At 40.9% G+C, this 12,519-nt stretch overlaps 1 protein-coding gene across 3 annotated transcripts in view; it reads left to right on the top strand.

Annotated features, from left to right (window-relative positions):
* Positions 1–2,311, top strand: part of pde6a (phosphodiesterase 6A, cGMP-specific, rod, alpha) — a 34,312-nt gene extending 32,001 nt beyond the window's left edge. For 2 of the 3 annotated variants that reach the window (XM_044039502.1, XM_044039501.1), the window contains exons 22-24: positions 944–1,027; positions 1,219–1,387; positions 1,484–2,311. In XM_044039502.1, the coding sequence (XP_043895437.1) occupies positions 944–1,027; positions 1,219–1,387; positions 1,484–1,530 (300 nt within the window). In that variant the 3' untranslated portion in view covers positions 1,531–2,311. The remainder of the gene's footprint in view (positions 1–943; positions 1,028–1,218; positions 1,388–1,483) is intronic. The other variant, XM_044039503.1, reaches the window with a different exon arrangement.
* Positions 2,312–12,519: the final 10,208 nt, after the last annotated feature.

Below are 12,519 nucleotides of genomic sequence, written 5' to 3'. Positions count from 1 at the left end.
CAGATTATCACAAATGATCACAGATTATTACAGTAATTATCGAGGATTATAACAGTCATCACAGATTATCTCAGACTATAACAGTAATTATCACAGATTATCACTGTAATTATCACAGATTATAACAGTCATCACAGATTATCACAGCATTAATCACATATTATCATAGTAATTATCGCAGATTATAAGAGTAATTATCACAGTGTATTTATGTGTTGTTGCTCCACTAAAGTTAAGTGTAAAGGCAGCAGTGGGATTATTTGCCGGGTGGACAGGAGTCGTGGGACTAGAGGCAAAACCAAACGCCGTTCCTCAGGGTTTTTCACTGAAGACGGAGACCGGACGCACGGGAATATAGAGCGAGAGCAAGAGTCTGATGCAGTCGGAAGACAAAAAAAAACAAAAAGAAAGAGACAGATTCCGTTCCCTGTGGCGTCAGTGTTGGACAAAACAGAGGCCATTATTTGGAGCAGTGATATGGAAAGAGCGGTGGCTGTGGCTCCAACTCAGTCGACCATACTTTCCCCCGGCTCTCGTCCTCTTTCTGCCACTTCCTCCCTCGCTCGCTTGTATCATTTCCTTGTGTCCTTGAGACACAGAACTCTGAAACTCTGAAGTGTCTTTCACCTCACAGCGGTTTGGCTTTAATGGCATCTGTGTCATTTTGATCAGTTTGTATTTTTACCCGCAGCAGTCGAGTCAGGTTTGGAGCGACAGCTCAATGGACCGGAAGTCTTCACCGGTTTAGAGTCACTGTTTATCAGATTATAAACGTTGGATACTTTTACAATTATTTTGTCGGAGGTCGACGGACAGCGACTCCAAACCTGTGAGGGAATTTGACTTGTTTTAGTGCATTTAAATAGAATAAAGTTAGAAAAAACATGTATATAATGTACGTGCACATTTCTTTAACTCTCTGTCCTTTCTCTCTCTTCTCCAGCCAATGATGGACAGAAATAAAGCCGACGAACTGCCGAAGCTTCAGTGCGGTTTCATCGACTTTGTCTGCGCGTTTGTCTACAAGGTCAGACAGAGGTCACACAAAGGTCACACAAACACAAGAAAAAGCACCACGAGTCAATAATCCTCTCATTCACTGGTTATGTTTCATGTGATGCGACTTAAATCTTACGGAATTAGTTGAATCTACAGAAGGAAAGTGGCATCACCAGTTTTGGACTTCTTCTTCTTCTTCTTCTTCTTCCTCCTCCTCAGGAGTTCAGTCGTTTCCACGTGGAGATCACGCCCATGCTGGACCGTCTGCTGAACAACAGGAAGGAGTGGAACGCTCTGAAGGAGGAGTACGAGGCCAAGATGGCCGTCCTCAATGCAGCCAAGCAGGCCAAAGAGGAAGAAGCTCAGAAAGCTGTGGCGGCCAAACAAGGTAGGAACTTCTCACCCTGACAAGTCTTTACTCTTTATGATATAATAATAAAAAACTTCCTGTCTGTTTTTTCTTCTTCCTTTCTTCCTCCTGCAGCAGCGAGTGCTGCTCAGTCACAGTCAAAGACGTGTGTTCTCAGTTAGAAAACGCTTCACTAGAACTTCTTTGCTTGCTACTTCTGGAGTTTACAGATTTCATTTGTCTCCTAAAGCTGAACCTGCTGCTTCCTGTTCCTGCTTTCATGCTTTCTTGCAACTACTAACATATTCACTCACACATTTGTAGTCCGAACTCGGAATTTCCAAGGTCACATTCCATAAACTTGGATTTCCAACTCGGAGCAACCTCGCCAACCCTAAGAGGGCTGCAACCTCAGTACTGATCCTTTTACCCTTAATAGCACTTTCTGTCGTATACAGAGTACAACCTTCATATAACCTTTAAAGAACGTTCTCTTTTGGTTCCCAGAACTTACCCCTATCGTTACTTTATCACAGCCTTCATATAACCTTTAAAGAACGTTCTATTTTGGTTCCCAGAACATTCCCCCTAACGTTACTTTGTCACAACCTTCATACGACCTTTGAAGAATGTTCTCTTTTGGTTCCCAGAACGTTCCCCTATCGTTACTTTATCACAGCCTTCCTCCGACCTTTGAAGAACGTTCTCTTTTGGTTCCCAGAACATTCCCCTATCGTTACTTCATCACAGCCTTCCTACGACCTTTAAAGAACGTTCTATTTTGGTTCCCAGAACGTTCCCCTATTGTTACTTTATCACGACCTTCATACAATCTTTGAAGAACATTCTTTTTCGGTTCCCAGAATGTTCCCCTATCATTAATTTGTCACAACTTTCATATAACCTTTAAAGAACGTTCTCTTTTGGTTCCCAGAACATTCCCCCTAACGTTACTTTGTCACAACCTTCATACAACCTTTAAAGAACGCTCTCTTTGGTTCCCAGAACGCCCTAACGCTATTTTGTCACAACCTTCACGACCTTTGAAGAACGCTCTTCTTTGGTTCCCAGAACATTCCCTATCGTTATTTTATCACAACCTTCCTACTACCTTTGAAGAACGTTCTCTTTTGGTTCCCAGAACATTCCCCTATCGTTACTTTATCACAACCGTCATACGATCTTTGAAGAACGTTCTCTTTTGGTTCCCAGAACGATCGTACTTTATCACAACTTTCATTTTGAAGAACGCTCTCTTGGTTCCCAGAACGCCTTATGGTTACTTTATCACAACCTTCATACGACCTTTGAAGAACGCTTCTTTTGGTTCCCAGAACGCCCTATCATTACTTTATCACAACCTTCATACAACCTTTGAAGAACGCTTTGGTTCCCAGAACGCTCCCTATCCACAACCTTCATGAAGAACGCTTAACGCCTCTATCATTAATTTGTCACAACCTTCCCCTTTGAAGAACGTTCTCTTTTGGTTCCCAGAACGTTCCCCTATCGTTACTTTATCACAACCTTCATACGACCTTTGAAGAACGTTCTCTTTTGGTTCCCATAACATTCCCCTAGTTGCAGGCTTATACTGTCGTAGTAATTGTTGCTGTATTTTGGTTTCTGTGTGAAGCTCCAATATCTGATGTTTGAGAAACTTGAGCTGTTTTCAGACATAAAGTCTGGATAATATCGGGAAAATCTGGTCTGGACACTCTGGACGAGTGACCATTTATCATTTTAAAGCTTAAAAACTTACAACACAAACCAAGACAAACAAACAACATCCTTTCTGGAATGGAAAGGCCACCGTAGTTCATTGACTTGCTCGATAAAGTTTGGGATTAAGGAGTGTTTGGTACAATCCGCAGTCTCACCATTAGATCACTAATACTTACACACTGGACCTTTAAATGGTAAAGCAAGTGCTAAATGTCAGCTAAGGGTTTCCCAAAGATGAACAAGAAAAGTGTTTTTAGCGCCATTTAGACGTTAACTGTAACTGAAATTTAAAAGCAAGACACTTTTACCTATTTACTTACTTATTGTACAGAAACATTTAAAAGTCAAAAAACACAATCAATGAAAAATTAAAAGATTAAGAATCAAACGTATTAAAAAAGTCAAAATGAATAAAGAGAAATCAAATTTAAAGACATAAAAAAGGTGAAATAAATATTTTCAAGACTGAAAATATGTTTCTTACACGATTCAAGCTGTTATTGGTTGCACTTTACTATGAATGTAGTTAGCTTTAGCGTTAGCTCCAAGCAAAAATTGCTCTGTGCAGTGTGAATGCACCAAATGCATTATTCGACTTTACTGTAGTGACAGAATGTGTAAGTGCTTTGCACATGTGGTTTTAGTAAAAAATGCTATTTTCATATACACTCTGGGGTCTGTGTGTTTTTATTAGTAGTCGTAGTTTGAGATCAAGCACCGACTGCGACGAAGGCCTTAATGGTAAGTTTCCCGGGTCCCAGGGCGTTCATGTGGGCAAAATACAGTGTCGAGGTTGTTATCGACTTTTCTCTGGAACTTCTTTTCTCTCAAAGTTCCGATGTAAATGGAAGGATAACTGCTAATCTTCCGAAGTTTCTGGCCTCTCCCTTTAGGGGTCGCCACAGCGCATCATCTGCCTCCATCTTGCCCCCGTCAGAACACCTAGCATAACTGCTAATCTAATATAATCTACTCTGAATCTAACCCTATTAAATGTGTTGCCCCTTCAACACCCTAGGTAAACAAGTGGACCAGTTTGTGGTTTGTTCAAGAGACAGAGATCAAGTTTTGCTGTGGTTAGCGTATCGACGCAGCCTGCTAACCAACGCTAGTTTCACGTCACTAACATTAGTTTCCACAAACTGAAAGTATGTGCTCTTTTTTCATCAACATCTTCATCATCATCATCATTATCTTTTTCTTTCACTTACTATTTGAGCTCACCTTTGTGAAAACTCAACAAACTTCGCGCGCACATCAGAACTTGCGAAAATTCGCGATCTGACCAAGTTTTAGGGCGATCCAGAAAATTTGACAGGAATCCCAGTTGAAAACACAATTTCACATTTTGGGGTCCCACTAGCCACACAACAGGCTTCCGCCCGCACAGACTCCGCCCACACAGACTCAGCAGACGTCATTGCGCCACCTACTGGCAACAGGAAGTACGCCTTTGGTACTGAATTGGTGGCCCCTCTCTAGCGCCACACAGCGGCCACACTCCGGCATGCGCGGATGGTGAGCGGGCTCGTTCAGTGCTACTTTAAGCTTCGGGTTTATTTTGATCCCGTTTATTTTTGTGACGGTAAAAGCGAGTGAACACAGACATCTACACACACGTGTATAAATATCTGTCAGCTGCACGCTCTGTGTGGGTATATATGTATACAGATACATATATATGTGTATATATATATATATATATAAACATTATGTAAATCTCTGAGCCAGAACCAAATATAAAACAGTTTTAAAAAAGGAAGCGTGTGATGCCAGAGCAGGATAATAAGAAAAGATCAGCAGCAGCACATGAGCTGAATACAACACCACTGCTCTCACTCCCTCCCCTTAACTCACTCATTCACTCCCTCCCTCCCTCCTTCACTCATTCACTCAGTCAGTGTAATAATAGCCTGGATACAGAACCCTCAGAGTGTCGTCACTGCTGCGTGTGACGTAAGCCTCCGTGATGTAAGTGCCCGTGACGTCAGGGGCCGTGGAGGGAGCTCAAAGGATCGCCGTATACGGTGGTGTTAACCAGCCGAGTGTGTAACGCCGCGGCTGTGACGCAGGAACAACCCGTGACTGCAGAGCAGAGCAGAGGAGAGGAGAGGAGGCTGAGGTGTAGTAGCCTCTCTCTCTGTAGCAGGGATCGGGGGCAGTCGTGACTGCAGAGCTGCGAGAGCCGCAGCAGAGCGAGAGCGAGAGAGAGCGATGTGGGACTATTTATAGGACGGCGGTTCATGTGTCGACTGCAGTTTCTGAGCAGAAGTAGAAGTCACTTGACTTTGGGTTTTTTTCTTGTCCCAGCAAAAGTCTCGGCAGAGGATGACGTTCATGTATATTCATGTGTACAAATATCAGATAGAGTGTGTCCAGTGAAACAGCAACAGCAGAATAACCAGAGTTCAACAAAAGTCGTGAACCGTTGACCAACAATTTCAGTGAATCAGAATCTTAAAGTGAATCCACTTTTAAAACTTGTTGATTGTTCAAGGCAAAAACATTGTGAGATCTGAAGGACCTTTGTCCGTCTTTGTCCCCCATATTTAAATGGTTAATCCGATAATCTGAATGAACAGAGAAGACAAGACACGAGAGAAAAGTCAAGATAGACGCAGATTGTCCTGGAGTGTGAGGGATTAAAAGACGTCATTCTAGGTTTAAAAACGTAATGTTTGATATTTACGACTTGAACATTGATTGGGGGGCGTGGCCAGAACCCGGCATTTACCAATGAGAGCGAGTTTGTTTAGAACCATAACTTTATCAGTACAAGACAAAGTTGATTCCGTCGTCTCAGCCTTGACTTAATCGTAAACACAGCAGCTGTCAACTGACAACGCCGACAGTTCACCTCCATGTTTGTTTATGTTCTGAAGTCACGTTAAACCCCTCGAGTTTCAGTGAGACCCAAAATATCCTGGATTCTCGTCCCTTAAAATTTCGACTGTATCGTCTAATCTGTGCTTTCTCTGGATTAAGATTGGTTACAAAGTTTGTTGTGTCTGTGGTCTCCCACGATGCTAATATCTTTAAAAAGATACAATTATTAGTATTTATTAGGGATGGGATGATGTCTCTTCTTTGTGTGCGATAATTTAGTGTAAAAGTCCGATACAGTGATTTTAGAGCATTTATGAATCTTCAAAGCCTTAATCTTAAACACATAGATGGACAGGTTTTGTCTTAGCTCATCATTCTGAAGCCAAAATAACCAAAAATAATTTAAAAAAAGTAACATAACGGAACATTTCTACGCAGCAAATGACTGAAAACGTAAAAATTCCAGGATGTAAAATGTCAAAAAGAGAAAATGTTAGGAAAAGTGTGAAATAACCACAGAGACGTTTTGACCTTTATTTATATGAATTTAACACAAAAATGTGAGCGCGGAGACGCGACCTCAGGAGACCACGACGCCGTGACCTTTCATCTTCTCTTCTTTTTTTTCTTTTTTTTACAAAAAATACACCTGAGCCAAATCATCTCAGTGATGTTCGGAAAATGTTCCTTCCCGGATCCACGAGTCTCACGAGGACAATTAAAGAGTGGAGTCTGCTACTGTAACCTGAGAAACACTGCATCTGTTATATTTCTGTTCATTTCTCTTTAACTGAACAAAACAGCAGTCCAAAAAACTAATAATTAGAGCTTCAGGTCATAAAAATACAGGTAGACAATATGGAACATTTTACATTTTATCACTATTTTTTTCATGTGAAGGTATTACAATAAAAGTATACTGTATTATTTCTCTTGACCAAACTATTACTCAGCTATTACTATAAAAATAAAGTGGTTTTACTGTAATATAGTCATGTTGTTATCACAAAGCTGAAAATTCCATTAGTTATAAGAGGATTTCACCATAATATTAAATGCCCAAAAATAGTCAGATAAACCTAAGATGTTTAGTCGGTTGTCGACATAGAACATTACCTGCTTATAACTTGTTCAATGGCACTGAACCATGTTAAATTTAATCTCATCTAATCCCTAATCTGGATCACATTGGGATGAAATGAGTCTTAATGGTAGAATGCCTTGTCTTGCATACACTTATCAAATTGCGTTCAAATCTGATGGGTTTTTACAGAGATATGATTAAATATTTAACAGTTTGCCCGTAATAAATGAATGGGATTTAGTGAATATTTGATGGTAGTTTATGACTTCATCAGTGGGTCAATTCTTACCAAAATTGAATGGAAACATACTTGGGTGATCGCCTACCTATCACAAAAAAATTGCATTGATCCAACAAAAGACTGTAGACAGGAAGCTTCTAACAGAAGGACAATCTTCTTGGTGGAAGTTAAGAAGGAATTAATATTATGCTGAAATTAATTATTGTAAAATTATGAATCAATATTGACTAAAATGTGTTTCTTTCTTCACAAAAATAAAATAAAATACATTTTTACCACAATTTACCCCAGCAAACAATAAAACATAATAATTAAACGTCATTTCCACTCTTTGACTGCTGTAAATGTTGTTTTTGCTCCTGTAATCAGTGGGGAAAAAAATCAATCTGAGATTCTTGGATTAAAACAGAGATTTCCAGGTTGTTACGGCTACTCGCAGCTCAGTGGTCTGTGCTGCTGGTGCCAAAGAAAATGACTTTCTTTCCATGTCGCAAACGTGATGGATCATCAGACCAAACTAAAAAACTGATTTTCTTTCTCCTTTTCATTAAAACCACGCAGCATATGTTTTTCCAAATGTTAAAATCCAATTAGGCGTCCAAGTTACGGCGTCATATTTCATAAAGCAGCCTCGGTCTCGGCCGGTGGGTCACAGTGTCGTTTATAATTCCTTGGAACGATCAATGATTTGGCTCTCGGACAATCTGTCGTATCTCTGGAATGTCATAGATTCTTCCACGGCAGCTCCAGTGGTTCCCCACGTCCAATAATCCCACATGGCTGCTGTTGTAAAATCAATTATAGGCTGTTGTGAGGGTTTGTTTATATATTATTGAAGCGGTGTATCACGTTTTGGCTTCAACGGCCATGATCTAAAATGTGATTAAGTTTCATCCAACAACATCTGTTGCTCCACATTTGATCAGATTATTCCTAATTTCCACTCAATGACGCCTCATTTCTCTCTTTCATAAATTTTGTTTTGTGTCACTTACAACGTCGGCTAAAATATAATCCAGCTCCTCAATTTATACTTAGTTGACGTAAAGGGAAACTTGGACTTGTTTTTACAAGTTGTTTCTTTTCAGTTCTGTTTTCACCAATTTTTTTTCAGGGTGTGATTTATAAAGATATTTTTCGGGGTGTGTTTTATAAAGATATTTTTCGGGGTGTGTTTTTCTGAGATTTTCTTACGGGGTCTATTTTTGCACAATATTTTGTTGGGGTCTGTTTTACAAGATTTTTTCCAGGGTCCGTTTTTAGGAAATTTTGTTTGGGTCTGTTTTACGAGATTTTTTTCCGGGGTCTGTTTTTGCAAGATTTTTTTTGGGGGGGTCTGTTTTTACAAGATTTTTTTTTCCCCTGGTTGTGTCTTTATAAGATTTTTTTCCCGGTTCTGTTTTTACAAGATTTTTTTCCCGGTTCTGTCTTCACGAGATTTTTCTTCTGTCTTTACTAGATTTTTTCCCAGGTTCTGTCTTTTGATTTTTCCCAGGTCTGTCTGATTTTTCCTCGGGTTCTGTCTTTTCTTAGATTTTTTCCCATTTTTTTCCCAGGTTCTGTCTTTACTGAGATTTTTTCCCAGGTTCTGTCTTTAGATTTTTTTCCCAGGTTCTGTCTTACGAGATTTTTTTTTCCCGGTTCTGTCTTTACGCAGATTTTTTTCCCGGGTTCTGTCTTTACGAGATTTTTTTTCCCGGGTTCTGTCTTTGTGAAAGTTTATGTCCGGGTCTGTTTTAACGAGATCTCATTTTAGGTGAATGTGCAGTAATACGCTTCCGTACATGGAGACATATTTTCGGAGGTAAAAAAACCAGATGGCAGTCGAGGTGAACGCTGATCTGGCAGAGCAGGACGGCTGATTTGAAAATGTGCAGTGTGCAGAGTTATTTCAGGAAAAGTGAGCATTAGTGTGAGCGGGTGTGTCGTCCTGGCGTCCCTGTCAGACTTAAGCTGAAGCTCGTGGGGACAGAACTCACTGTGTGTGTGTCTCTGTAATAACTCTGCAGTGCAGAGCAGATCTGTTTGCTGCAGTCACGACAAAGAACCACACAGAGGGCAGGAGGGCACAAAATGGCTGACAGGAGGATTGCTAACTGCCTGCTCTCTCCTCTGCGCTAAGGTCGATGTAGGAATTGGCTAAATAAAGCGAGGCCAGTTTAATCTCTTAAATGTAACCTTGTTGTGATAGAATATGATAGAGTTTGTGATGTTTTTCACACACAAATCCCGGATGTTTGTTAGCGACACTCAGCTAACTACCGCAGCAGTGTTTCAATGTGTTTGGGCAGGTTTTTAACAGGTGTTTTTTAATAAAGCTTTCAGCAGTGTGCGTGCAAAGGTATGAAGGTCATAGTCACTAGTTACACTAGTTAGCTGTAGGCAACTGGACTTGTTTGTGTTAGACTTGGACTTAGGCCTTAATTAAGCAAATCCAGATTGTATCTAGCTTGATTTTTCAGTCTGAACAGCTAAAAAACACTCACAAAATCCAAATTCAAACGACAAAAAACAACAATGATGCAGATCTGGAGAGACCTAAGTTAATTGGAGGCGTGTTAAATGATGGACAGAGTGGAAGCTAATTGCTTAAAAATCAGACAAAAGTTTGCACCGCGGCTTTACATAGCCATTTGGGACAGAAACAGGCACAGATTTCTGTCCTCCATTTTGTTTATTTTGTTCAGACTTGCTTGAGTTGGACTTTGGTTGGACTTGGTCTTGCTAACCTTTGGATTAGCCAAACAATTTAGAGTTGTTTTCTTGGAAGATACCAGAGTCCCAGTTTGTAGCAAGAGTTGCTAATGTTGCTAAAGTGATGTGTTAAATAGCTCTGGTTAGACATGTACTACTTAAAATAAAGATATATGTTGTCACTATGTAAGAGCTGCAGCTGTTCCTTTTGCAAATTCAGTGCGGCAGATTCACTGGCTTCTTTTTTAACCTTTACTTTATTAAGAATTCACATTGAGATCTCTTTTACAGGTAAAATCACCCGCATGTCACATCAGTGTCGAACAGTTTTTGGGGTAAGAGTCAGTGTGTGAGGCTTTAATACAATCTTCTTGAAAACGAGGCAGTGAAAGTCTCTTGAAATCTTATTCCCGACAGAGTAAGGTTGTAATCCGAGCTTTCATCGCTCCAGATGCTCGTGATGGAAGGAAAGTAATGCTGGAGCCAGACATAGAGTGTAGATTAAAAATTTAAGGAGTCCTACGGCTGCAGAAAAGAACACCAGTTTTGAAACCTCCAGATTTTTGATTCGACTTAACAGGACTTTCTATATTGGACAGCAGCTGCTAATTACATGGTTTCCTTTTCATATTTGCCATGCTATATTTTCTTTTTTCCTCTAAATGACGTTATTCATGCGACCACTGATATCGCCCCCTGGTGGCCATTCAATCAATCGCTTCCTCCAGGTTGCCAGTAAATCTAATAACACTATGTCCACAGTCTGTGGAGCCAGAATATAAAATGTCAGTATTTGTCCAAATAAGCTGAATTGCAGTGATAATCTTTGTGTTTTCGGCGTTTTGAGGTTTCAGTTACCTAACTAACAATTTCTGGTTCCCAGGATGTTCCCTGATTGTTTGCCCTTGGTAGTCCTATGGTTATCATGGAAAGTTTTCCTAATGTTAGCTTTTGGTTGCACATTTGGCTCCCAGAACGTTCCCCTAATGTTACTTACGACTCACAATCTGTAGAACGTTCTCTTTTGGTTGCTGATTAACGTCTTCTAAATTGTCTTGGTTCTCATACTTGGATTCCGTGATTCCGACATGGGTTTTGAGCAGCAACAGTCAACCGGGTTCAGCAACAATAAAGACCCAGTAGACCCACTTTGTGTTACATTTCCAGAACCAAAGGAAAGATGAAAAGAGAGAAAGACAACAAATAAAATTCCCAGAATTGCCAAAGGCATGAGTCCAGTGGGAGGTTTCTTCTCGATGTGTGAAGTTGTTTGCATCTTTCTTGATTCTTTAATTCCTTTTGGTTCAAACGCATCTTTCTTTTCATTATACTTTTCTTGAGTTTGATGTTTTTTGGAGTTTTTTGAACAATAGTGGTGCACAGAATGAAAAGTGGCCCACATTCATTTTCTAACCTTGCCATCTCTTCCGTGCTCGATTAGAGAGAGGGGAGAGGGTAGGGCAGATTTGGAGAACTCCGGCAGGTCAGACTTATTTTAGAATCCTTCCTCTTGCACGAGTGCTCCCGGGGCATCGCGGAGGTTGTCCTATTTGGGTTTAGAAAACATTTTAGTTGAACTTTTGGCTGACTGATTGACCCGACAGGCAGAAAATCATCCTATGGTGAGAGACGGCAGCTGCTGTTGGAGCAACATGTTGGACCAGCTGTGCGCAGTGATGCTTCTGCGACTGGTGTCACAGCTGTTAGCTGGAAAAACGGAATACACTGAGTACATTTCTTTCACCATGCTTGGCGTGATTAAGATTTGACTTAACTGATATAGATTAGATTTTCTTTTTTTTGCCAGTGTAGAAGTGACAGTGGTTTGACGTAGTGATGTCTCATACATGGACTCCATCGGTGCTGTCACTGACATCACAGATGAGCCAGGGGGAAAATTGCCAACGGCCTCTTAATATGGTGCTGTTTAACCAGCTGTGTGTGGGCGTGTACTTTGAAATGCAGCTAATGTTAAGGCACGTGAATAGCGACCAACGCATCGACAAGACATGACAGCTTTCATCCATCCCATCATCTACCGCTTAATCTTCAACCGGAGGGTCGCGGGGGGTTCTGATAAGGGGGGTACACACTGAAAAGTTCACCAGTCCATCGCAGGGCCACATATAGAGACACATAGTCAATTTAGAGCGACTAATTTACCTAATCCCCATATTGGAACATCTGGGTTCGAGCCCCGGTTGGAACAAGGGCCTTTCTGCATGGAGTTTGCATGTTCTCCCCGTGTGTGCGTGGGTTCTCTCCGGGTTCTCCGGCTTCCTCCCACAGTCCAAAAACATGCAGTGTGGGGATTAGGTGAATTGGACACTCTAAATTGACCGTAGGAGTGAGTGTGAGAGTGAATGGTTGTTTGTCTCTAGTTGTGTGTGGCCCTGCGATGGACTGGCGAACTGTCCAGGGTGTACCCCGCCTATCGCCCGATGTAGCTGAGATTGGCACAGCACCCCCCGCGACCCTCTGGTGGAGGATAAAGCGGTTAGATGATGACTGACTATACTATGATATTTTTGACCAATTGTGGACACTATACTATACTATGATGTTTTTGACCGATTTTGGACGACATACTATACTATGACT

This window comes from Solea senegalensis, linkage group LG12, assembly GCF_019176455.1.
Source record: "Solea senegalensis isolate Sse05_10M linkage group LG12, IFAPA_SoseM_1, whole genome shotgun sequence".
Classification (NCBI taxonomy): domain Eukaryota; kingdom Metazoa; phylum Chordata; class Actinopteri; order Pleuronectiformes; family Soleidae; genus Solea; species Solea senegalensis.
This window is presented reverse-complemented; position numbering and strand designations above follow the sequence as displayed.